At 29.9% G+C, this 24,891-nt stretch overlaps 2 protein-coding genes across 2 annotated transcripts; both read right to left on the bottom strand.

The window, feature by feature from the left end:
* Nucleotides 1-5,711: 5,711 nt before the first annotated feature.
* LOC132941938 (sarcoplasmic calcium-binding protein) lies at nucleotides 5,712-15,763 on the bottom strand. The gene is made up of 6 exons (XM_061010194.1): nucleotides 15,641-15,763; nucleotides 10,519-10,632; nucleotides 8,925-9,092; nucleotides 7,615-7,755; nucleotides 6,739-6,819; nucleotides 5,712-5,971 (listed from the first exon to the last, which is right to left on the bottom strand). Exons 1-6 carry the CDS (start codon nucleotides 15,671-15,673, stop codon nucleotides 5,813-5,815), a joined length of 696 nt encoding a protein of 231 aa, XP_060866177.1. The 5' UTR covers nucleotides 15,674-15,763; the 3' UTR covers nucleotides 5,712-5,812.
* Nucleotides 15,764-20,099: 4,336 nt separating this feature from the next.
* On the bottom strand, nucleotides 20,100-24,626 carry LOC132942197 (protein daughter of sevenless). The gene is made up of 6 exons (XM_061010514.1): nucleotides 24,386-24,626; nucleotides 23,825-23,953; nucleotides 23,557-23,734; nucleotides 22,598-23,494; nucleotides 22,377-22,528; nucleotides 20,100-21,161 (listed from the first exon to the last, which is right to left on the bottom strand). Exons 1-6 carry the CDS (start codon nucleotides 24,476-24,478, stop codon nucleotides 20,832-20,834), a joined length of 1,779 nt encoding a protein of 592 aa, XP_060866497.1. The 5' UTR covers nucleotides 24,479-24,626; the 3' UTR covers nucleotides 20,100-20,831.
* Between the last annotated feature and the right edge of the window lie 265 nt (nucleotides 24,627-24,891).

The following is a 24,891-nucleotide window of genomic DNA, read 5'->3' as shown; positions in this document are numbered from 1 at the left end:
TTTTCGCTACAATTTTTTTGCTCGTCGTCGCTGTTTTATTTGCATGTCGGCCCGCCGTGACGTGGATCGTTTCGGCGCTCGCAAAAACATGTAAACGATTGTAATATTATAATATTCACACGAACGCGTATCATACAATTATGGTGTTGTACACGAATAACCGTGCGTGGATTTGGTCGTGTTCGACGTGCGTAACACCGCCATTATTACGCCGCCGTACCTATGTACAATATTATAACATTGGCGGTTTGGCGCGCACCGTATGCACCTTACACGGTTGCGCGTAAGTGGCCGCCACTCGAAACGAGAACGGGCTCGTAAGCGCAACCTATACAAGCCGTCCCGCCCATAAACGAATTTATTAATCGTCTTGCCGTAACAACAATATAAGATTAGGTTTATTCACCGAGACGCGTCCATAAGTTAGTAGAGCATTTTTGACATCCTATCATTTCGGATACGAAAATGTAACATCTATTTTAATGTATCATATTATTATATAGGTACGAACGTCATAATATAATGTGTGGCACGATTAAGCCAGAGGACATATCATAGTCCTAAAAAAGCACAGAATAAGCAAACACTTGTATGCACTTGGAAACCCTAAAATATTCAGTAAAAACATGGACTAAACGTTTTTTTTTTCTACCGGCTTGATTAATAAATGTTGAAAATAAATAGTATCGAAAATAAGAACGACGTCAAATTAGTTACGGAAAATATACAGACACGAGGCACCCAAGTCGGAATACGAGTGACGAGTGTACACTCGAATACTTTATATCGGCCCGCTGCCACTTCAGCTGAGCCTTTATCAAATAAGTAATCAATTGGTATGAAAGCTGATTGTCGTTTTGATAAAAGTCAATGAAAAGAAAATGTGCAAAAATAGCCACAAAAAAAAAGAGAAATGTCTCAAACAATAGACAAATTGCTAAATACGCACCATAAAATAACACATTATTGGCTTTGTCGTAAAACGAAACAAATTTGTTTCTATTGGGATTTGCTCGGATCGAACACGCGCTGGCCTTTTTTTGACGGTTGCGCATAACAAATATGCAAATGCTAGAATTCCTGTGCACCATGCAGTCATAGTATTTTCTATAAATCGTTGTTTTTTTTCGGATGACTGCGTTCGATGGATCCGTAATGGACTGATGAGTGATGAGAATATATAGTTAAATAGCCAATATAAGCCATATTATAAAAACATAGGTTATAATCTATTATGTATATAATCTGTCCCTCTAGCCCCTAGACATACTGAAGATTCGAATGTCTATAATATTATACTTACATTGGTATTTCGATCGTTACCAGCTACTTATAAAATCGTCGCAATTTTTAAAACATTTTTGACGCCCCTATCTCTCCGAAAACTAACCTCTGCATTTATCGGTTATATACATAAATACATTATGTCATTATACAATATACACATTACATATTATATATTAATGTACAGTTTTTATGATTTGCAAGGCCCACGATGCAAAAATAATTCAAAAGCCTATATAGTATAAATTTAAATTTTATGTCGTGTGAATTTCAAAATTTGGTTTGAAAAGGCATGCGAATAGTGTGCTAAATATAACAAAAAAATATTCCAAAATGTTATTTTTCCCATCGAGGGATCTGGCCGTACCTGACCTTTCACGTGTATTTTATATATTTTTGATTTTGCGAGGTAAAAATTGTCAAATGAATTTCAAAACTAAGCTTGGACATTTACGTGAATGGTAAGTTAATCAGAATTCGTAAAGAAAATTTTTATTTTACTGGGAAAATAACGGAAAGACATGTTTCTTATGTACCTAAATGTGATTCAGAGGGGAATGAGTGTCGTGTGAATTTCAAAAACTGGATTGAAAATTCATGCTAGCTTATGCTGCGCAAATATTCTCATACTAAATTTATATTTAAGATTATATAATACGAGTTAAATGAATAGTGCGCGGAACAAAAGGTCTAGGGGTTTCTAAAAGTATATTTTTGTACCCCTTATGCGGGTTTGTACCTTTTTCTATTATACTTGCCTATATTACCATAATATTTTAACATTATGGCGCTTGACCACGACATTTATTTAATTACTACACGCATATAAAGTAGGTACCTAGATCACTATACTTTATTACTAAGAAATTCTTTCGTCGTTATTTCCACACGAAATGACATTATTTTTACGCAATTAAAATAATATTATTTTTAAAACCAATTTTTCTTTTTTTTTTTTTTATTGAACGCGAGGCCCCAAATCCAAGTAATGACCGCGAAGTCCTGGGCCTCCCAACCTCCCCGCACCATGGACGGCCTCGACTGCGAGAGTGTTATAATCTACTCAGTATATTTGTATGACTGAATCATAGTATAGTATTAAATTGTTATACATTTTATTATTATTATTATACAATAGGCATATGGCTGGCGCGTTTAAAGTTATATACATCACGTTTTAAATTGTTGCCACTCGTTTGAATGACAATAAAACATAATCCATTCGTTAATAATTATTATTGTCCCCACGGTGCCTGGCCCGGGTCACATTATATTATAATTTAAATTGCGATATATTATAGCCTATAGGTATACGCAAACCGTTTATACAGGATGCGACTTGACTAGTGTGATCTACATAATATACAACGCGGTCGAGTGTCGGTTACAAACTCATAACTTACAACGTTTTTTATTTCGATAATTTTCGAAAGAAAACTTAAAAATTAAATTGCTACACATCCTGCACATTATACAGTGGTTTTTTTTTTGTAACTGTTATGGGTGTGTATTATACCTTCAACTCTATAATACGTGTTTGTTTACATAATATACGGGGTGTCCCTCGAGGATTTACCCCCCATTACGATACTCCTGAGATATATCATAAATCTGTTTTTTTTTTTTATTAGACTCGCAGAGACAAGTAATACACATTTTTAATTTTTAATTTAATCAATATTTTTGGTAACAAAGTTAAAGAAATTATACTTTTATTTTATTAATTTTTGAAACAATCGAAGATAGCCATTTTATAGAAGTTATTTTTGTCAAAATGTTGACTTTTCAAACATTTTATTTCATTAATTTTGTGGTTTTTAATAATTTTTTTTAGTTTATAGGTAAAACAGGAAAAAAGCTCGGTTTTTGTTCAGGCGGCGAGTCCCCCTCCACGTATAATGGGTATATTATCCTCACCAGACCTCACGGGACACCCTGTACAGTTGTAATACATTATGTATTATTATATTTCTGTCCTCGTCCATTATTTACGAAAATGGTATTAAATTCAAATTGTCTGGCATGGACACCTGCCAGGTTTACCTAATTGTAATTTCAAATTCTCAGAGAGAACAAAGTCGTTCAAACATCGCGCGCTTCAAGTGCAACAATGCAGTTGTACGAGTTGTACAGCATAGTCAGGTTTAAGCTTATATACTTAAATTTATTATTTACGAATTTAGACCGTCTGGGATCTAGATAATGTACACGTTGTGTTCGGCTATTATACGCCTATACGATTTATAATATAATAATTTATGCGTAAGTGGATACCTACGGGCTGTGCACACATTTCATTATAATATATTTTGTATTTTCCGGAAATTCAACATCATATAGTTAGGTATAAGGTATCACTGAAAGTCTACAATGTCCGTGTGTAAAAATGTCACGGCTGGGGCCATATCTAATCCTTTTATACCCGTGTAGTTTTACGGTAAATAAGTAATAACGATAAGTCTTCTATTGAATACAGTTATAAATCAGTCGCATAAACGATAATAATAATATGATTATTTATCATATTGTCAAACCAAAAAATATATTATATAGGTCACCGTATAATATAATACCTATGCATTTTATCTATCGGTTCTATATACAACACGAAGCCGGAAGCATCATCAAATAATTTTATCTTTCTCGAAACTTATATATGTTTCCTCGTGACAGTACACCTATATATATATATATGTGTTTAAAAATGTATATTCTATACACGAGACGTAAAATATATTAACAAACCACTTACATACGTAATTCCAATAGATGTGTGCGCACGAGAGCATGCAGCAGAAGGTTCATATTGTGCTGCGTCTGCGACATTTTGGGTAGTGTAAAAGTGCTCAGATTTTTGAGATCACCATCTTTTCTGATAGCAAAGTGAATCTAGTTGGTAATTTTTGGAGGTCCAAGTTCAAAATTCTAAGTAGTTTTAGAAAGGGTCGAGAAAAACAAAAAAAGTTGTAATTTTTACGCGCAAAACCAATTTTTGAAAAAATCGATTTTATTTCTTTAGTGTATCTCAAAAATTAATAACCTTAGACCCTTGAACTGATCAACAATTATTTATATTAGCAATTCCCATAAATGGTAACATTTTCGAAATATTTTGACTCTTTTTGTGCTTTGACATTTTTTCGAATTTCGTAAATTTATTTTAAATTATTCTTATTATTCTCAAAAACGTTTTTACTTAGTAAAAAAGCTTGGAAATTGAATGCTAAGTTTCTTATAAATTTCATTGATGGAAGTTTAAAAGTATTAAATATACATACTCTAAATTATTTTTTATTTGCATTTAAAGTTCAAATGTTGACAAAATTCATCAAAATTTTGAAAATAACGATAAGTTTTCGATTAATACATTTATAAATTAATCGCATAAACGATAGTAATAATAATATGATTTATAATATTGTCAAACTAAAAAATATATTATATTATAATATATGTCACGCGTTACCGTATATAATATAATATAATATTATATATTATCCATTGGTTCTATAAGACACGAAACCTCGCCAAATAATTATTTAACTTTGTCGAAACGTATGTTTCATCGTGACAATGCGCACCTATATATAGGTTTAAAAATGTATTCTGTACACGAGACGTAAAATATATTAACAAACCATGTAATTCCCATAAAATGTGCACGCACGGGAGCATATTATGCAGCAGAAGTTTCATATTGTGCTGCGTCTGCGACATTTTTTGGCGGTGCAACAGATATAGCAGCTTATAATATAGTCGAAGGCTGGCAGCCCGGGAAAAATTCATTATTTAAATTTGTTTAATATAAGTATAGGTAGGTAAAACGGATCTGAACCGATTTTCCATTTTAGATAATAAGTTGGTACTTTGTCCTATTATAGTAAAAATTTCGAATTATACTATCATAGCCACATGCGTATGGTAACAACGCCTGCCTTAGGCATCATACAATTATTAATAATTGTTGGCGTTTGTCCGAAATTTATTTGGCCGAATTTAAATTGTGTGTGGCGCATCTGCGATTAAAGTTTGCGCACGCCTAATATATGGTAATAATATAATATATCATACAATCATATACGATGCTGACATGCGTTGTAACTTGAGCGCTATCGTATTTACATAAAATTAATCTACGATGAAAATTTGACAGGTAGTTAAACAGGTAATACAAATATTTTAGATTATATATTATGTACGATGTTTAACAACTACACGGGATAGGTATAGGCAATATTATTGTCAAAATAAGCATGTTTAATATATTATTAAATAGGTATTTAGGTATAGTCGCATGAATATTGTGTGTGTATAGAATATTATGTATCACACAAATTACAGCAGATGTACATAAAATATTACATTGCCATTGATTATAAACATTAGTATTAGTATTAATATTTATTTAATTTTTTTATTTAGCGTAATAAACTATGACAGCTCAACAATATTATGAACAATATGCATTATTAAGTATGAATATTAGTATAATATATTAGTATTTGTAATCATTATGTTATAACTATTGTTAGTTATACTGATAGCTTATGGTGCCTTTGTTGATTGTTGTATCCTCGGTTTTATTTTTACTGTGAAACAAATGCTTTTTAATAATTGACATTAGTCCTTCCAGTTTAATTGTATCATCCGTGTCGTTTATAATGCCCAATGACTTGATTAAGTTGGTCTGCACAACAAAACGAAAACGCAATATTAATAAATAGTATTTTAATAAAAAAATTATGTACATCATCAAATAAAATCCCGGTTATAATACCATGGCTGCGTGAATTTAATGCTCTAAAAAACCATGAAATAAGTATGAACTAGTAAACTCAAAATTGGGGATATATAATATGCACTGTAAATATCAATGAATATACACAATTGCGCCAAATCAGCTTCATAAAATAAAAAAAAAACAATTATATCTTTATGACTTGAAATATAGGTAAGTATGCCTTAAATAAATAGTATTTTTAAGATATTAAAAAAGTATACTAACAATATTAGTAAACGAATTTACATTTTTAAAAATTAATAAAACTTGGGTACGCTTCATGAAAATTTATTTTTAAAATACAATATTATGAACTATTTACTTTTGATACTAAAATATCATATGTAGGCATTAGGCACTTGGTAATTTATAAATATTATTTGTCGGTATAACTGTATATTGTAATCCGTATTTGATTCACCAAGTATGCCATAACATCATTAACAAAATACTGTTATATTATGCATTTTGGACTAAAATATGTGAAGCACAATTTCGGATTTAGAATGAGTATGTCTTGAATCAAATTTGCAACTCACTTTATTTGAATTTGAAATAAAATACATTAATATTAATAATAAATCATTAAATTCACAGCCCTGTTTAGCACCAAGAATTCGAGGCGTATATTATGTCGATTGTCAGTTGTCTACAATAATTTATTAGTATATTACCTTCTTTGATGTCCCAATACATTCTAAAAATTTGATATATTCATCTTTTGAAATGTCGCCATTCTGGTCTTTGTCAACAGTCTATGTGAAAAAACATTATTAGATTCTGAGCGGAGCGAAAGAATGTATTATTTTTACAATGATATGTGTTTTTTTGTCAATATCAGCAAAAATTTTGGGTAGTGTAAAAATGCTCAGATATTTGAGATAAACATATTTTCTTATAGAAAAGTGAATCTAGTTTCTGTAGGTCCAAATTCAAAATTCTAAGTAGTTTTAGAAAAGGTCGAGAAAAACAAAAAAAGTTGTAATTTTTACGCAAAACCAATTTTTGAAAAAATCGATTTTATTTCTTTAGTGTATCTCAAAAGTTAATAACCGCAGACCCTTGAAATGATCACCAATTATTTATATTAGTATTGGAAACATATAATAAATATTTTTTATCTACGGTGTCTAAAAATATAGTGTGTATGGAGGTATAACGCCCTTAAGTAATGTACCAATAATATATATATAAACATACGGGCTAAAACAGCAGTCATTGAAGATTTGTAGAATACTACTAATCAGTGAATAAATATTTAAATTACTAATTATAATTTATAGTAAGTTTGAACGTCGAATAATTCTGCAATGGTTGTAATTTTGTAAATGCGAAATAATCATAAGTTTAAAATATACATAAATAATCATCTAGATATAATACACTGTGGAAAATTAGTTTGGGTACACTGCAATATGCACGTCATGTCAAAAAGCGTGGGGCATGTTCAACCTCAGAGCCCCCCGAGGTGAAGGCCCCACCCGCTCTGCTCTGGAGATGACAGGCGCACTACTATATTAAGATGTTTTAATTATTAATTGCTTGGGTACCTTAAACAAATACGGCAATAGTTGAACAACTTCATCCTTCAGACCATCGTTTTCTTTCACGTACTGTATGTACTTCAAATATTTCTCTACCGTAACGTAATCGAACGGATCAATGCATCCCCAATGTTTGTACCATAAGTTCTGAAACGGAATGTTTATATATATATTAGGAGGAAAACAATTTGCGTAAATATGATATAATATGTAATATGTATCGTTATATATTTATATCAGGTAAATCGTGTTTAAACAGTATAACTTGCAGTTGTCCGTTCCAATGTGTGCATGACAGATATTTATACTAACAAGTAACAATATAATATTATGACTATTGACTATTATATGAACACATAAATACATTTCATACATAATGTATCATTGTGTTGATATAATATATTATTAAATGTTGTACATTAAATTAACGGTTGTGGCCCGTCCACAGGGTGCTCATTGCTAACTGCTCACCCCTGCGGCCCTGCATATTTTATCCTTTACAATACCTAATGAATTTATGTAATTCTCAAGTATGCTTTAAGACCATATTTACAGATGCATTTCATTTTTAATGCATTTAAGGAGTATCCTGTGGCTATATGATGAAATTCCTTTTTTCAAATGAAAACCACCGTTTTATTACTGTACATTTTTGTTATGTACATGATTATTTATTTTTTTTTTATCATACCGTTTGTAGACCTATCTTATACGCATTATAGTTTATAATATTTGAATAGGTATTTGAACTCATATTCTAACTATTTCTAAGGTTAATGGACGTGTATATAATGATTTTAGTCTGTAGTACTCTAGTACCTACTTATTATACTAGGACAATTTTTATCAATTATAAAATGTTAATACATTTATATGAGCCTATATTATAAAATTGCATAAACTTTAATAATTCAGAAACTCGTTTGAGTTTTTATTTATATTTTATAGTTTAACTAGTATCTTTATCATTATAATATAAACATAATACGGTAAGTACGTAAACATTTTCGAAAATACCATCTGCTTCACAATTTACCGTAGAAATGTGTAGGTAGTTTTCATTTGGAAAAAAAGTTTGTATAATGTCACAGGACAATCAATCCATGAATGGCATTAAAAATCAAATTATTAAAAATATGGCCTTTGATTATAGGTACTGGTAAATCAAATTCGAATAATCAGAATTTAAAATCGTTTTATTCAGCAACCCAGCAATAGGTATATGATACCTAGGTAATTGAAAATATATTATAACCATTTACAGCCATACAGGTTATAACTTATAAGCAATAATTATTAGATCTTAATAGTCGTACTTCGATGATTCTGCTGAACATAAAAGTTTGTTCGTCCGTCATGTCGTTGAGTTTTGAAAAACGTTCAGTCAATTCCTTTAAATCTTCGACAGATACAACACCGTCGTTGTTCACGTCCAACAGCTCGTGATAAATAGTCAAATTTGATACACATTTACTGTCCAGTTCCTATTAAAAAATTTAAGGTGAACAAAATACACATTTTTGAAAAAAAAAAACCGAAGTATGTAATATATGTATGTTATATGCTTACGCATGGTAGGTATATACTATAATATTTACTATTTAGCAGGGATGTGAATAATGATCTGGACTCTGGAGTATCGGTGGAAGACATAAGCGCCAAAATGAGATAAGAAAAAAAAAAGTCGTATCGTAGAAAAGCGCCTAACTCCTAGGTACCTGGTTAACCTGTGTGCCACGGTCAATATAGATATTAAATTTAGAACTAAATCGTTTAAAAACTCCAAACGTTTAATCTTAATCGACAAATTTATTATCTGATTTCGATAGATTGTCACATGATGACAGTGCGTGTGAGCAGTTTTGTGTTATGACATATATTGTTAGTTTTTTTTTTTTATAAAATTGCAATCAACTGATTTATTAAATTTATATTAATTACTCGTATACATATTATAATTTATTATTGACATTTTTTTTATAAAATTATATTTATATGTATATTATACCGATTTTGTAATAACTACTTATGTAATATAATATTCATTTTGGCGCAAATTATATGTAATTTTTGCACCTTTGGCGCTTATGTCATACAGCCTGGAGTATAATATTGGAGGGGATAACAGGTGGGCATGGATCAGTGCCCGAGTGACCGGTCGAGAAATGATAATTTCCCGCATACGACCCAGTCTTCCATTTTAGTAAATGTATTAACAATTTGTTTGTTTTGAGAGTCTTTTAAATTTTAATATTATGCAATATTACCTATATCATTCTGATCATACGGCGAGATGAAAATATAAAATTTCTGTTTAGTTATCATATTTTATTAAATGTAACAAACGTCAAACATTAATATTCAAGCATTTGTAACTAAACTACTAGAATATTTTATTTTACTATTATCATTATTATTTTTTTATAATATTTTTGGGTTTATATTTACTTTTGGTTTTGTGATAATATATTTGTTTAACAATTCCATTAAAGTTTAATCAATTTCAATGTTGTATAAGTAGCCCATACCCACTTACACCCCCCTCCCCCCAAAAAAAAGTCCATAAAGCCACCTCCTTAGGATCGAAGCCCGCCCACTCACATTGATGTTAATAATGTTAGCCTCCCCCTGAAAGTTTTATAAAGTGTAGTTTTATAAATGTTTATAAATTGCATATCTCGCCAAATGTGTTACAAAATTTGTAGTTTTGTTAAAATAATAATACTGTATTGACTGAAATTCAATATTTGGTAAATTAGTCCGTATAGATATGTACTGGTATTACGATTACTTAGCTAGTACATGTCCATATGATATATTAATATATTATATTTAGGTAATTAGGTAAGTACTAAATGAAATTATCAATTATAAATTATTGTAGTAATTCCGATAAAGTATTATTCTTACTGTGGTAGTGTTTTTGTTCTGCGTGCATTGGTCGTTCTCGAATAATTTTCTGCTTATTAAAAACTTATTTCCATTGTAAACAGTTTTCACGCAGTAATTGGCTACAGCAGGTCTCTATTATATAGGTGTGACAATAAACAGATGTACAAAATAAAAAAATTAATAAATTAAAATGGATTAAAAAATTTCCAGAATTGTACCAGCTACTGCAGTATAATATACTGTATAGATATACAATATCAGAGGCATACTAAGTACATTTAGTCTTAAGACTTTGTGGTGGTTTTCAATTTATAAATTGGGTTACCTCATCAGACCAAAAAAAAAAAGCAAAAAAAAATACCACATAAATAAATTACGCCTCCATGGTATACGTATACGCCACTGGATACTAGGTAACTATTATAGTATAACTTCTGTATGGTACACAATATATATATATGTACAGGGTATCTCTCTGGGTATTCGATCCCGTCAATGACTTTTTTAGTTTTATTTTTATAATTTATTATTTTGAGACTATTTTCGAAAATTATTCATGATGTACCTTCTAAATACTACTATAATAATTAATGCAATTCAGAGTATTTTTTAGTTTATACTTAAATTAAAAATGCAAATAATTAATTGTTTTTGTGATACATTCGTGACTAAAATATAAATAAAAATAATTATTAATAAACAAGGTTATTGCACATAGCCGCTGTATTGTTATCAAACAGAAATAAAATATGGCAGCGTAAGGGTACAGTCCATGTCTTAGTATATGTCAATATTATAGTATAGACAGTATAGGTCGTCCCCTTACGCTGCCATTCCAATTCCTTAATACCGATGTACAATGATGTAGTGGGGGGGGGGGGGGGGGTACTATTGCGATAACCTTGTATATTTAAGCCATGGATATACTCGAGAATCTGAAATCGCCAATTTATGTGAATATTTTATAAGTTGAATCGCTATATTTTCCATTATAGGCTCTTCGATAATAATTAGACGAGTATTAACAGTAAAAATTAAGAGGCGAATAGTGTATAAAAATATGACATAATGATATTATGTGCCTTCTTAGCGGGCTAGTATAGGTGACGAGTACAGACACTGGAGCTCGTGGCACTCTTTATTCTATTATTATGTGCATACAATATACATATATTGTATTGTATTACATATTTACATAGGTCGGTGCGTATAACATCATGACGCATAAAACAACACTATTGTTGTGTTGTATTTCTACTCTATTGTTATCGGCGATTAAAATATGGTCTTATGATGCCGTGTGTTTTTTGCTGTCAACACAATTTAATGGTGCATAATAATATAGTCCGTATAGATACCGCTACCTACCTACTTAAAAGTTTAAGCCTCGAGCAAACAACTAAACGAAAAAAATTGGGAGATTAATTTCTACAATTCTACATGAATAATTTATTGATACCCATGACATTATGTTATCGTACATGATTTACAGCGTTGTGCACATTCATAATTTATGCTTCGTGATGAATGTAACCTAACTATATATTATTCTACACCTAATATACTCGCAGTTACTCTGAACGGTTGACACAATGACACATCATCGACGACGTTCGCGTTATTTCAATTTGTAAGGGATAGGTATAAGGGCAATAATAATATATTATATTTGTTTTAAACGCGAAAAATAAGAAAATCACGTCGAAACGAACGGCGCACGAATCTGTAATATCCGGTCGGGTCGACTGTATAATACCTAATACGTAACTGGAGGAAAATAATAAATTCTATTTAAATGCTAATATAGCGTCTGAGTAAGACAAACGGCTGAAATCGAACCGTCGCCGTCGTGTCGATGAAAACGCATTAGGTATGTGACGAACTAAGTGAATGACCGAAAAATATCTAATACCCCCACTAAGTTCAGTGTCGCATTGAGAAATTTTGCGCCTCGGTGAAAAAAAAATTTGGCGCCCCCTCAAGGAGCCTAACCACGGGCAATATGGGAGAGATCCTCATGAACTTTTTAGATTATGAGTAAAGAAAAGAATATTTGTTTTACAATAATGTGTGCTTTTTTCAAAAATATTGTTTAATAATTTCATGAATCCTCCTCCTCTCTCTCCGCAAATATACAATTGAGTGTGTGCCACTTGAGCCCTGCTTATAATTCATCATAATATAAGTTTTTTTTTTACATATTTAGGTACTTATACTTCATGGATCGTATTAATATCGTATTATGGATCGTATTATTCATATGAACAAAATAAAACTAAATTTAATAAAACTAAATCGGAGTTTGTCGTTTGCGCATCATTAGTACCCCAGGTAAGAAATTTGGTAGGTCGTTTGCGCATCGCAAATTTTAACAATAGAAAGGTACCTACTACCTATTACCTATCTACCTATTAGTGATAATATAATATATTTAGATAATATTTATATGTAAATACTTTTGCAATTTATAACAAATCAACAAATCTATTCAGTAGATGATCAAATAATATTATATATTTTTTTTTTTTTTTGGTAAATGTGAATATTAATTTTGTAATTTTTTTTTAAATATGAATTATGAATATTGACGATTATTTTTGTAAGTGTAAATAAAACCTGGTATACGTAATTTGGAATGCGCAATCGGCCTATAAAAAGGTTATTTGTAAAAATAGCTAGGGAAAACTCCCTATGCCTTTTTAACAATAGCTATACGCAAACGGCCTATATAAAGGTTTTTTGTAACAATAGCGATTGGAAAATACCCTATGCCTTTTTTAACAATAGTGATGCGCAAACGGCCTACAAAAAAGGTCATTCATAACAATAGCGATGCGCAAACGTCCTACGCCCAACTAAATACCTAGGTAAACTATGCAAATTAATATTATATCTTTTGACACATATTGCGAATTTGTCTGTATTTGTTAATAAGTATAATAACATTAAGTGGTCTTTGGTCTTATAACAAAGTTTGTTTACGATTTTGATATCCACTTAACTATTTTTGACGGTCATAATTAAAATAATACAAAACATTAGTATAGTATACTAAATTATCAACAGCGTCGAGTAATGAAATAAAAGTTATTAATCAGTAGGCACTCACAAGTTTCACAAAATATGGTGTGGCTCGAGTTTGTATAGACTAATAATTTATTGTACTTTTGTTGAAGGCACGAGTTCGAAAATTACGCCATTTTATTGAAAATAACTTGTCCATTGAATATTGGAATATTTGAACCACAGCGAATTTGGGAAATTTGAAACTATCATCAGGTAGGTATATTGATAATTCTCGAACGCTGATAGCTATATTGCTATAGATGCATTATAGCTGTTTTAATTTCAAATGTCATAATACATTATTATACATTAATGTTACATACCTACACAAGGGAACAAATTTCCGACGACAAGATTATGGCGCTCCCAAAATACTGGAGCCCGGGGCAGTTGTAGCCAGTTCCTTCCCCCCCCCTTAATTGAGGCCCTGCCTAACCATGCAGGGGAATCCAAGCCAATTAAATTTTCGAGAAAACACTCACTGACCGACGGAAATAGGGCAAAATATGCGCAATACAATTTTGTTATAACTGCCAAACGATGGTCGGTGGTTGCACCTGTGGAAATTTGTCGCGATATCGCGTTACAGACAATTTGTTATTTCCTTCCCACCGCGGATCACAATGGCGATTATTAAGTGCCGTTTTCCAGCCGCGGCAGGAGGCAGCCCTGACGAAAAATTATCAAGTATAGGTAACCTATATAATATTATAATATAACCTACCCGCCGCCCACATGACACGATAAAATGACATGCGGGAAGACTTTTTTTGTTTTTTTCTTTGATGTTAATTTTATTCATAAAATGTTGTATCTTTACTGCGATGAATAATTACGAAAACAAAATAATATAATATTATGATATGAATACGTGAATTATAATTTAATAGGTACTGTGGGAAGAGCAGTGGCGTATTTTGGGCGAATGTAAGTTCCCGCACGAGGTATAGCAGGTAAAAATCACCCATGGGCGTGCACACGTAAGTTCCCATACGAAGAAAAATTATAACGAATACATATTTCCTTCCCACTTTGTTCGGACTTAGGAGTTAAGACTGACAACTCAATAGTTGGTGTAGACTGTAGTTAAAATTTGTTTGTTGTTGTGAAGCGTAAAGAATGTCTAATCCAATTTTTAATTGAATCCAATAATTTTGTATGCAATACAAATTTTAAGTTCAAATTTTCAATTTCTTTTGCGTGGGAACATACAACGTGTAAATGTTTTTCGTAACGGAATTTACTAAACCCCAAAAGCAATTGAAACATTTTTCTTTAGATCGTCCCCTTTTCACCAAAGTATCTACTAAATCTGTCATACTCAACCTGCGACCGAGCGGACCGTTTATGTGGTCCAAAAAGAACTTATTGATTCTGTGCAAAATTTCAAAACTAATACAATAAATAATAAAACAACATAATATTAAGTCAAAACAACACTGTATCTTATAAAAAATATTTAATTATTAAATAATATTAAATATATCCGAATACGATATCGTCAAATATTACTATAATATAATATAAATGTATTTAATATTTTTTTCTATCTTCCCTTCCCTATATCTCCATCAATATAGCCATATAGGCAATAAAATATGACGTTTCAACTTGTGGCCGCCTAACATTTCAAAAATGTGTATGTGGCCTGAAAAAAAAGTTGAGTAGGTTTCGTTGAACTAAATCCTATTTTGTATCAGAAACAACATGCAATGTTGGTGATCGAAGCATTAATATTGCTTCAAAAAAGTGATAAGTGATGACAGACCAAAAAAAAAAATACATACAATATTTAGAAACTATATAAAATAGGCACTTACCAAGTGATTGTATTAAGTATTTTTTTTTATATAATATACAGAAATACAGAATTCATACATTGTGTGAATTTGGAACATTGCAAATATTAAATACAAACAACCCATTGGCTATTGGCCATTACTCATTAAGTCTATTCTTATTTAAATCAAATGCTATTATACCCATAGGATTTTAGACAAAGATATTATAAGTACCCTGTACCTACCTACTTACAACATTAAATAAAATATTAATTATTTTTCGTAAGACTTACCATATAAAATACAAGTCTTGTCAAATTTAACATTTTGTATGGAAAAAATTAATTTGTTCAACTATGAAGGTAATTAAAAATCGAAAATCGCTGAGCAATCCAAATTTTTTGTTGGTTAACAAGACAAGTAACAACTAATGGGAAACCAAACCACCGTTGTCCAATTGCCTGTATGGCTGTAAAGAATATGACAAATCAAGATAAGATAAACATAAACAAGACGTATTGTTTTTACCTATTTAGATTATAGGGAATAAGGTACAAAAAACAATACCTAATGATTCACTCAGTAAATGTCTCAAATTAATTTAAATAGTGTCAAAGTGCACAAAAAAATATACATTATAATAGATTATTTATTTAATAAAAACTAGATTATATAAATATTACATAAAGAATATTTATAGATTTTTATTAGATAACTACTTTTTTTACTGAAAACATTAAACAATTATAATATACAATTGTTGTAAATCAGATAAATATAAGAATTATTAACACTAGAAATTCAGTGATATAGTGGTAGACTAAATATATTATAATATAAATTATAAACTATTACCTACTAAAGAGTAAAGAACAATGTTGTATCAGGGCCGGACTGGGTTAACAATTTTACCGGGAGAATCAAAAAAAATCGGCCCACTTAGGTATACCTATAAAAAGAACCTTAAAAAACACATATTTTCATATAAAATGATTATATATTATTTTGAGAATTTTAACACTTAATATTATTATTAAAAATTGGTTAGTACAAAGAAATGTTATCATTTTTATTTAAAATACATAATATGTTTAGACTCCATAATACACATAAATATATATTAAGCATTAATAAGCAATTTGTTAAGGTTTGAGTTCTTTTGCGAAATTGTGTCGATTATGATTTCATTATCCAACTCCATCAAAATATCAGATTCAGCTGACATAAGCATAAATGATTCTAATTGATCTTGACTCAATGAATTTCTTATTCTATTGAGAATATTATACTTCAATTTCGAAAACATTCTCTCACAAGCTGCAGACTGTGATAGAATGCATTTTTATACAAATAATAGTGTCTTGTAAGCTTCGCTGTACATATTTCAGTATTACTGTATAGCAACACAAAATACAATTTACACACGATTTAATTTTATTGCATAATGTTGTCGATTTTTTCAATTTCCAAAATAGAATTGTTAGTGCTTTGTGCTTTCTTTTAGTTCTAACTGCTGTTCCTCGTCAATTAAATTATCAAATTCGTACTCTTCGTCAAATGTTAATTTTAAGCGGTCCCATTTTGAAGAAAAGTGTTGTAGTTTAGATATCAAGTTAGCTCTTGTCACGATTTACTAAATGCTCAACTAATTTTGTAAATGCTTTTCGGGAATTTTTTCATTGAATATGCTAGGTTGTAAAAAAGCACAATCTCAAAGGAAATTTACTATTACTTAAATATCTTATTTCCATATTTTTGATTAGTGTATCAAATGTAACATAATACATGTATACATGGAGTTTGTGTGATAATTTTCGCACATTTTAGGCGGTGCAGATGTGCGTTAGATAAGGTAGGGATTACCGATTAACGGAGACAATAATATGACACAACACACAAGCATCTATTTTTGACAATTAATACATTTTTTCATACCTATTTTGAGGTATCTCCTTAAATCTAAATCGTTTTCTAATACAATCGCATTAGAAAATGCGTCTATGTCTGTCGACATATGTCTAACCGATAAACCTAAAAAAAAACGTCCCTACGAGTACAAGCGGCCAACCGGGAAACTCCCAGTATCCCGCCTGCCCGGTCCGGCTCTGAATGGTATACTAATAAAAACCTGAAAAACGATGCATTAGGTAAATTAAAATTTGGTTGGTAGGTACCTATACTGGCTACTACCTACCTGACAATCCTCCAGTTTATTGATTAAATTAACATTATAATTTCAAATAACTAGTACATATTATATACTTCAATCGAAGGTTGAACTAACGATTTGTTTTTTAAGCTAATAATAAAAAACTACTATTACTATAACAAACCAGAAGTTTAAAGAAGAAAAAAGTGTATACCACTCGCTGTACAGTAGTTGTATAGACTCTAAAAGGAACGCTGTAACGATTGTGTTATATTACTACTAGTCATTAGAGATTAGTAATAGGAAGTGTTACACTGTACAGTAGGTTGAATTATTATTTGCAAACAAAATTGCATTTTAATGTCATTGAATTGTATTGAATTGTATCTGTATGTATTCATTATTCAATAAAATAATATACTTAAAAAGTTTCAAGTACCTACGAATAATATTTTTAAATTACAATAAAATAACAAAATTCGTTATTCTTCGTTTAAATAGATTACAATATTAACTATACTTATGGGAAACCTTGATTTTAATTTTTAATCTAGCTCAACCTAAACTATAAAAATTGAACGTTGTATAAATTATTTTCTACAAAATAATTTGAAAATTTTCGAGATTTTGATGAATTTTATCAACATTTGAACTTTAAATGTTTATAAAAAAAATTGTGCATAACATGCATCTTTAATATTTTCCAACTCCTATTATTACAACTTATAAGGAATATTGTAAAATGTTTAAACTTTTTGACCATGTGAAAAAATGTATATGGACATCCTTTGAAAAAAAAACGAAAGGGAATCGAAAATTTCTTAAGGCCCCCACAGTGGTGGTATCGGTGAATTGCTGCAGGATACATTTCACTGCTCATCGCAACGGTAAAGCCAAGACAATAGAATTTAACGCCACCGACCACTGCTGCACTGGAGGCCTTTATGCCTATAAATAGCCCAAAAAAATTCAAAATATTTTGAAAATTGATTATGTATAAAAAAAACTATATAAACATTCGGTGAAAAATTCATGTATCTATGGTTATTTATTTTTTTGAGTTATACCTATCATCAAAATCGATTTTGTCAAAAACTGATTTTGCGTAAAAATCTGTTTTTCTTTAATTTTTTTTTTTTCCAACACTTAAAAACTATTGGGAATATTTTTATTTTTAATCCCCCATACAGAGTACCAACAAGATTTCTAGATTCACTTTCTTAGCAGAAAAGAGGCTAAAGTAGAAAATCATAACATTTTTACAGCCCAAAAAGTGACGACAGACATACAAAAAAATTTAATACATTTATCGCTCCACTCAGAATCTAAAATCTAGTAGCTTCTGGACTTAATATATGTGGTTTAGAATTGATTTTGAATGAATTGGACAATACAACTTATAAGGAATAAATCATTTTTTAATGTTAAATTGGTCCCTATATAAAAGTTCACAAATAAAAGGAATTTAAGAACAGCCATACAGATATTCAGGATACGATAATTGGATGTGCTGTTGTACGAATGATAAGACAAAAGGAATAACTTATATTTATTAATTTAATAAACATTTTAAGAATAGGAAGACGACTATACGAGGCATATACTAAGAAATAAAACAATATTGGCAATATAAAATAAAATTTAATATCAATATAATATATATATTTTTTTTGGTAATTTTAATAAAAATAATAATACGTATAAACTTTAAAAAATATATAGTTTTAACAGTCTAAATATATCAGAAAATAACTTAGGCTATTTAATTTAGCCTAATCTCATTAAGGTATTGGTTTTTAATAGTATTATATAAATGTTATAAAAATAATGAACATATTAGGTAATTAAACATTTTAAATTGTGTATAAATATAATAAATAAAATAATAATTATAATTTGACTATCGTATAAGTAAACATAATGAAAATAATGCATAAATATTTGTAATGAGATTGTCTTATATTAAAAATGGATAACAAGATTACAAGAGTAATTCAATTGGAGGTCACATTAGCCAAAATATTAATAATTATATAATAAATCATAAACAAATGTAAAGTAAATGTGTACATTAAAATTCAATGAAAAACATAAATTCACCTAAAAATCATAACAAATTTGTATAAACATTTTACAAAATAGTTTTGGTTTAATTTCCTTAAAAAAAATTTAATATTGGGCAACTCGCTTAATAGTTAGGGAATAAACAATATTAAAAAAAATAAATTACATTTTATATAAACAAGAAGGAAATCAACAACATTACTTGAAGTTTTGATCATATCAATTTATAAAAATGTATACATTTAGTCTTCAATAAAAATAATAATTTAAATAATTTAACATAGCTGTTAGTTTAGATACATTACACATTACTTTGAGTAATATAGGTTTTATGTCAGTTAAGTTACAGAATATTAAGTATTAAGTTAAGATTCCTTAAGTCACACACAAATATCAAATATGTAGTTTTACTTATTAGAATTCATATAAAAATAAATATTAGAACAAAATCTGAATTATAAGCTTATATGATAAATGATTAGACCTATATAAAATGGCAAACCCTAATCAAATTATTGAATTTGTTGATGTGCATGTAGTACCTAATATTATTGTTTATCACAAACATGTAAATGAACCAGTTCATAGAGATATGTTTATTCATAAAGTACTGACAATTTGTAATTTCTGTAGCAACTTGTTTAATGTGCATTGTGCATACTTTCAAGAACTGTTAAATTGATTTTATTATCTAATAAAAAAATACCCAGTTATATTAAATTTTGATTATCATTTGTACATTAATTAATTGACAATATTTCTCTTTTAAGATACTCCAAGGTTTAAGTATTAGATGATAAATTAACAAGATAATAATTTATTGAGTATAGAGACACTTTATTTTGTTTATATAACGTTCTATGTTCCTTGTGTAAATTAGTTTTCTGTTCTTAGATTGAATAGGTAATTTATAATAATTAATGATGATATGCACTTTAGAACTATTTAATATGAACTAAAATTGTATGTCCTGAACATTTTAAATGGTATAGAAAAATGGAAAAAATATTGGTTTTTAATAAGTATTTATGGATTATTTATAAATTATAGTAAATAATTTAACATATTATAAATATTAATGTATGAATATAATTTCGTATAGTTTGAACATGAAAGCCCTGAGTTTTATAAGAACTATAAATGAAAGCTCTAATTGATCTAAGATATGTAAATGTCAAGAGCCAATAGTCTCTCAATTATTGCTTAAACTTACTTTAAAATATGTGACAAGTTAAGCATTTTATGATCATAATCAAGCACCCTAAAAACATTTAATTTACCATGTTTTGTCTACCAAATCGTCGTTCTTGCTCAGCACGTTTCCTAGTCATTGACAAAGCAGCAGTTTTCAAAAAATCTACAGTTTTGTATGGATATGCACCATCAATCATGGAATAGTCATGCATTACCAAAGTGAATTGACTGCCTACATTACATTGTTTTTTCTTGGTAGTTGATTTTGCATTTGTTCTATTGCCTACTGTATATTGTTTGTCACAAGATTCAAATTCTAGATCTAAATATTGAATATCATTGAAACGACTTGCTTCAGCTAGATATCGTGAGTTTGATGAAATCTTGTTGATTTGATATGAGGATACCTAAAATCATAAATAAAATATTAACATTTAAAAAAAAAAATGTTAAGAATAATATATATATATATATTAAAGTGAATGTATGTCTGTTTGTTAGTCCTTTATTTATGCATTCCTACACTATTCATTTGATCGCCATGAAACTTTTGTGGCAGGCTTTAGGCACCACAAGAAAGGATCCGAACTATTACGAACAAAATCACACAAAAAAATGTTATAGATCATACACAGATTGAAGATGGTCAATGAATATTTATAAGTTTTGAATACCATTATACTGAATATTTAATAGCAAATTGAACAATGTATGAATCATATAGAGTTCAATTTTGTACACAGGATTCAGCTAGTTAGTTATAAATGATCAATGCTTTGTCTAGTAAAATTTAGCCATGAAAAAGAAAATTATTTGTCTACCGAAGCTAATGCTAATTGATGGAATTCTGTAGGTGTTTTAAAATTTGTAAAAAAAAAATTATATAAAATAAAACTACAATATTGCTGATGGTCACATTGGTGACTACACCAAGATTGATTGAAAAAAAAAGCAGGAGTAAGATTGCCGCCAAAGGTTTACTAACTACTTGTTGAGTGACTTAGCTAAATAATGCCCGATTGACAAAGAAAAACGTTAAAATATTCGTTAGCGGTCATTATTTGTTCTAAAATTAATTTTTTTTTAATAGCAGTTCAATCATTTATGTGAATTTACATCCCACAATATTTTAATTATGTATTTAATCCATGTCAATATTTAGTGGAAAATATTATTTCTCCATTAAATTACATTTGTTTAGGGAAAATGGAAAAATATAGATCACTAGATCAGTGTTATTTTTTTTTAGATTATGTACTTTTAATGTAATGATTTCAAAAGTGCAATTATAAATTGACGGCCAGATTTAGTTTGGATGTTATAGTGCCAGGGCAAAACAAATATTGGCATTGTCAGAGGTCTCAATACGTCTGCTGGCTCCAACTGGAGATATAAACTGGGTTATATAGAAGTTGTTATACAAAGTTCAGTTGACTATGATTTAACAATTTCTGACCATGGATTTTAAATCAATTTAGAAAACTGTCAGTTAGATAAAAATATAAAAAAAGGCTTCTTCTAAAATTGCATTTATATTATTGTTTTTTATTATCTATATAATATGTATGTAAAATCTTAAATAATCAACTTGTGTTTAGTGTATTAGGAAATATAAATATTACTTTATCTGAAGCTAGTCGATCATCAGATGCTGAATGCCGCCTATGGATTCGAGGTTCAAAACTTGTAGGAACAACATTGGGTCCTATACGAGATTTTTGACGGCTCAAACTACCCATTGGTGGTGGACATAATCTTAGAGTACTAGTCGTATCTAAAAAATAATTTATGGAACGCATATATAAAAATATATAGTATAATATATAAAAATATGTATATTTACCATAAAAGGAATCTTGGTTTTTTTTAATTTGAGTAGGTTTTAGCCTTCGGTTTACAATTGGTGGATTAGCTAATGGAGTCAATGGTGAGAGTTCAGCAGAAGTATCCGAAAACTTTCTGCCTGGCTTTAACTGACGATTAACAGCAGGAGGGGTTTGTTCTAATGAAGCGGAACTTACGTTGGCAATTGCAGAAGGTGAATTGATAAAACTCGGAGACTCTAATTCCACAGTCTTACCTTCTTCAACTTTTGGTCCACAGTCTTCCACAAAATCATAAGTGAAAATATTACCAGAAACTTGACCTGGGGCAGCATTTGAATAACAATGTCTACGATGTGTCCTGGGCTGTGCTTGAGGTGGTGTCATTTGATGGGACCTTGGAAAGTCATAAGTTTCATCCCCTGTTAAAGGTTCAACTATTTTATCAGTTTTTGTTGAAGTTTCTATCAGGTGGGATGGTTTTGGTGGCCTTGGAGGTGCTGTTAAACATCCTTCTGGTAATATTTTGGTAAACCTTCTATTGGCTGCAACTGGCAAGTCTGGTGAGTTTTGAGATAAACGAGGGAACGTTTGCCAATTGACAGATGGCCGACTCATTGTGCTACCATTTATTGATTCATCATCAGTAAAAACTGATTCTGAACCAGGACTTGGTGGAGGTGATTCTGAAAGACGTGGCGGAGGTCTTATACGTCGAGGTAAATCATAAGACTCTTCTATAGTTGAACGAGGAAGAATTGGAAGTAATGGCTTTCCAGATATGCATTCACTTATAGGTATGTAATGGCTAGAAGATGTGCTTGTTGGTGAATCTGGAGATGAATGTTCTTCATCATGTTCTTCGACACTAAGAGGAAACGGTCTACACATATTATTGACAGATGGACATTCAAAATCTAAAATATAATATAATTAAATGTGTGCAATTAAAAACAGTTTATTGAAATTAAATATTTACCAGCATTTTCATCAACTGTGAATGGTTTAAGGCCACAAACATGACATACAAAATCAACCCATTTATTCATATCTTCTTCTGATTCTGCTGCCAAATAATATGTTCTTTTTGGTGTTTTTATATCAAACATATAATGATATTTTGATTTGCGATCTTCAAATCTTAATCCGGCATCAACCTAATGAACCGAAAATGTTTAAATAATTGTTATTGTTATTGGATTAAATTGATTGATCATTTAAAGCAAATAATAAGTAATAAATCTTACTTGTTCACATTGATCTAAATCTATTCGACCCTTCATCTTTCTGCGACTTTTATCTGTATAATAAGCAAGGAAATATTGACCTGGTAATTCACCAGAATGGCGTAACACAAACCATCTTCTACGCCACTTCTAAAGTTTAAACATTTTTATGATAAATCTTGTTAAAGTAAACATATTACAAAAATATTTTATTTATCTAGTTTTTCATATTCTAGATACATATATAATTCCCTTCCTTAATTTATACTTATTAGTGATGCGTACCAGTATAAGCAGGATACATGTAGATTCACGAAAGAATCAATTAATTTCTTTTTATAAAGTTAGAAATCTATTAGGTATAACATTCAAAATGTCAGCATATTTTGGTTTGAATTTATTAAAAATATGTTTTAAATAAAATCTTTGGACCCAATTGTTATGTCATAGATACAAAAGTATCTATTGTTCAAAGTGAGAAAAAACAATACAACAAAAACAGCGAGCGACCATGAAACAATTGATCGTATTGTAAGTATAGGGATACAAATAAAAATAATCGTAAATAATAACTGAACTTACCAATTTTACACTGACTGCTTTCAAGACTCTCTTTGCAGGAGGTGATTTTGTCAACCATCCTTCGTGTACGATTTCCAGATTTTCAGAAGACATGGTCAATAGAGACCGTAGACGTTCAGTCCCATTTGTCACTTAAACATAACTACATGTTTTGGTTGACATTATAATATGTCACAATTTTAACGCGAAGAACGCAAATTCTTAAATGAAAAAAATAAAATAAAAAAAACATTTCTCGGAAATTTCTGACGATATCAATATTGGTGTTGGTCACAATGTAAAATTACAGTGCAGTCTGATCAGCAGCTGACTGTAGATAACGAGTAAGGTTTGGCGACATTACAACAATGATAGCAGCTGCAGGTGCCGCCTACCACGGTTACAGATATACCGAGTTATCTAACGTAGCCGCGGTGGCTACAACTGTCCACCGATGTCGAAGATCTTCGCGTAAACGGTAAACCTAATTCATAGGTATTTACAGTGGTGTATTGGTAAATATATTT

The sequence above is a fragment of the Metopolophium dirhodum genome, chromosome 3, assembly GCF_019925205.1.
Source record: "Metopolophium dirhodum isolate CAU chromosome 3, ASM1992520v1, whole genome shotgun sequence".
NCBI classification, from domain to species: domain Eukaryota; kingdom Metazoa; phylum Arthropoda; class Insecta; order Hemiptera; family Aphididae; genus Metopolophium; species Metopolophium dirhodum.
Note: the sequence above shows the minus strand (reverse complement) of the source record. Positions and strands in the feature narration are given on the sequence as shown.

What these genes read in the sequence shown, in the direction of transcription:
- LOC132942197 (XM_061010514.1), bottom strand. Translation starts at nt 24,478, where the DNA reads ATGTCTTCTGAAAATCTGGAAATCGTACACGAAGGATGGTTGACAAAA. An exon ending in ATTTAGATCAATGTGAACAA is followed by an intron (nt 23,735 to 23,824) that starts GTAAGATTTATT and finishes TCGGTTCATTAG; the next exon opens with GTTGATGCCGGATTAAGATT. An exon ending in ATCGACTAGCTTCAGATAAA is followed by an intron (nt 21,162 to 22,376) that starts GTAATATTTATA and finishes TTATGATTTTAG; the next exon opens with GTATCCTCATATCAAATCAA.
- LOC132941938 (XM_061010194.1), bottom strand. Translation starts at nt 15,673, where the DNA reads ATGTTAAATTTGACAAGACTTGTATTTTATATG. An exon ending in TGTTCAGCAGAATCATCGAA is followed by an intron (nt 7,756 to 8,924) that starts GTACGACTATTA and finishes ATTCCGTTTCAG; the next exon opens with AACTTATGGTACAAACATTG. An exon ending in GTATTGGGACATCAAAGAAG is followed by an intron (nt 5,972 to 6,738) that starts GTAATATACTAA and finishes TTTGTTGTGCAG; the next exon opens with ACCAACTTAATCAAGTCATT.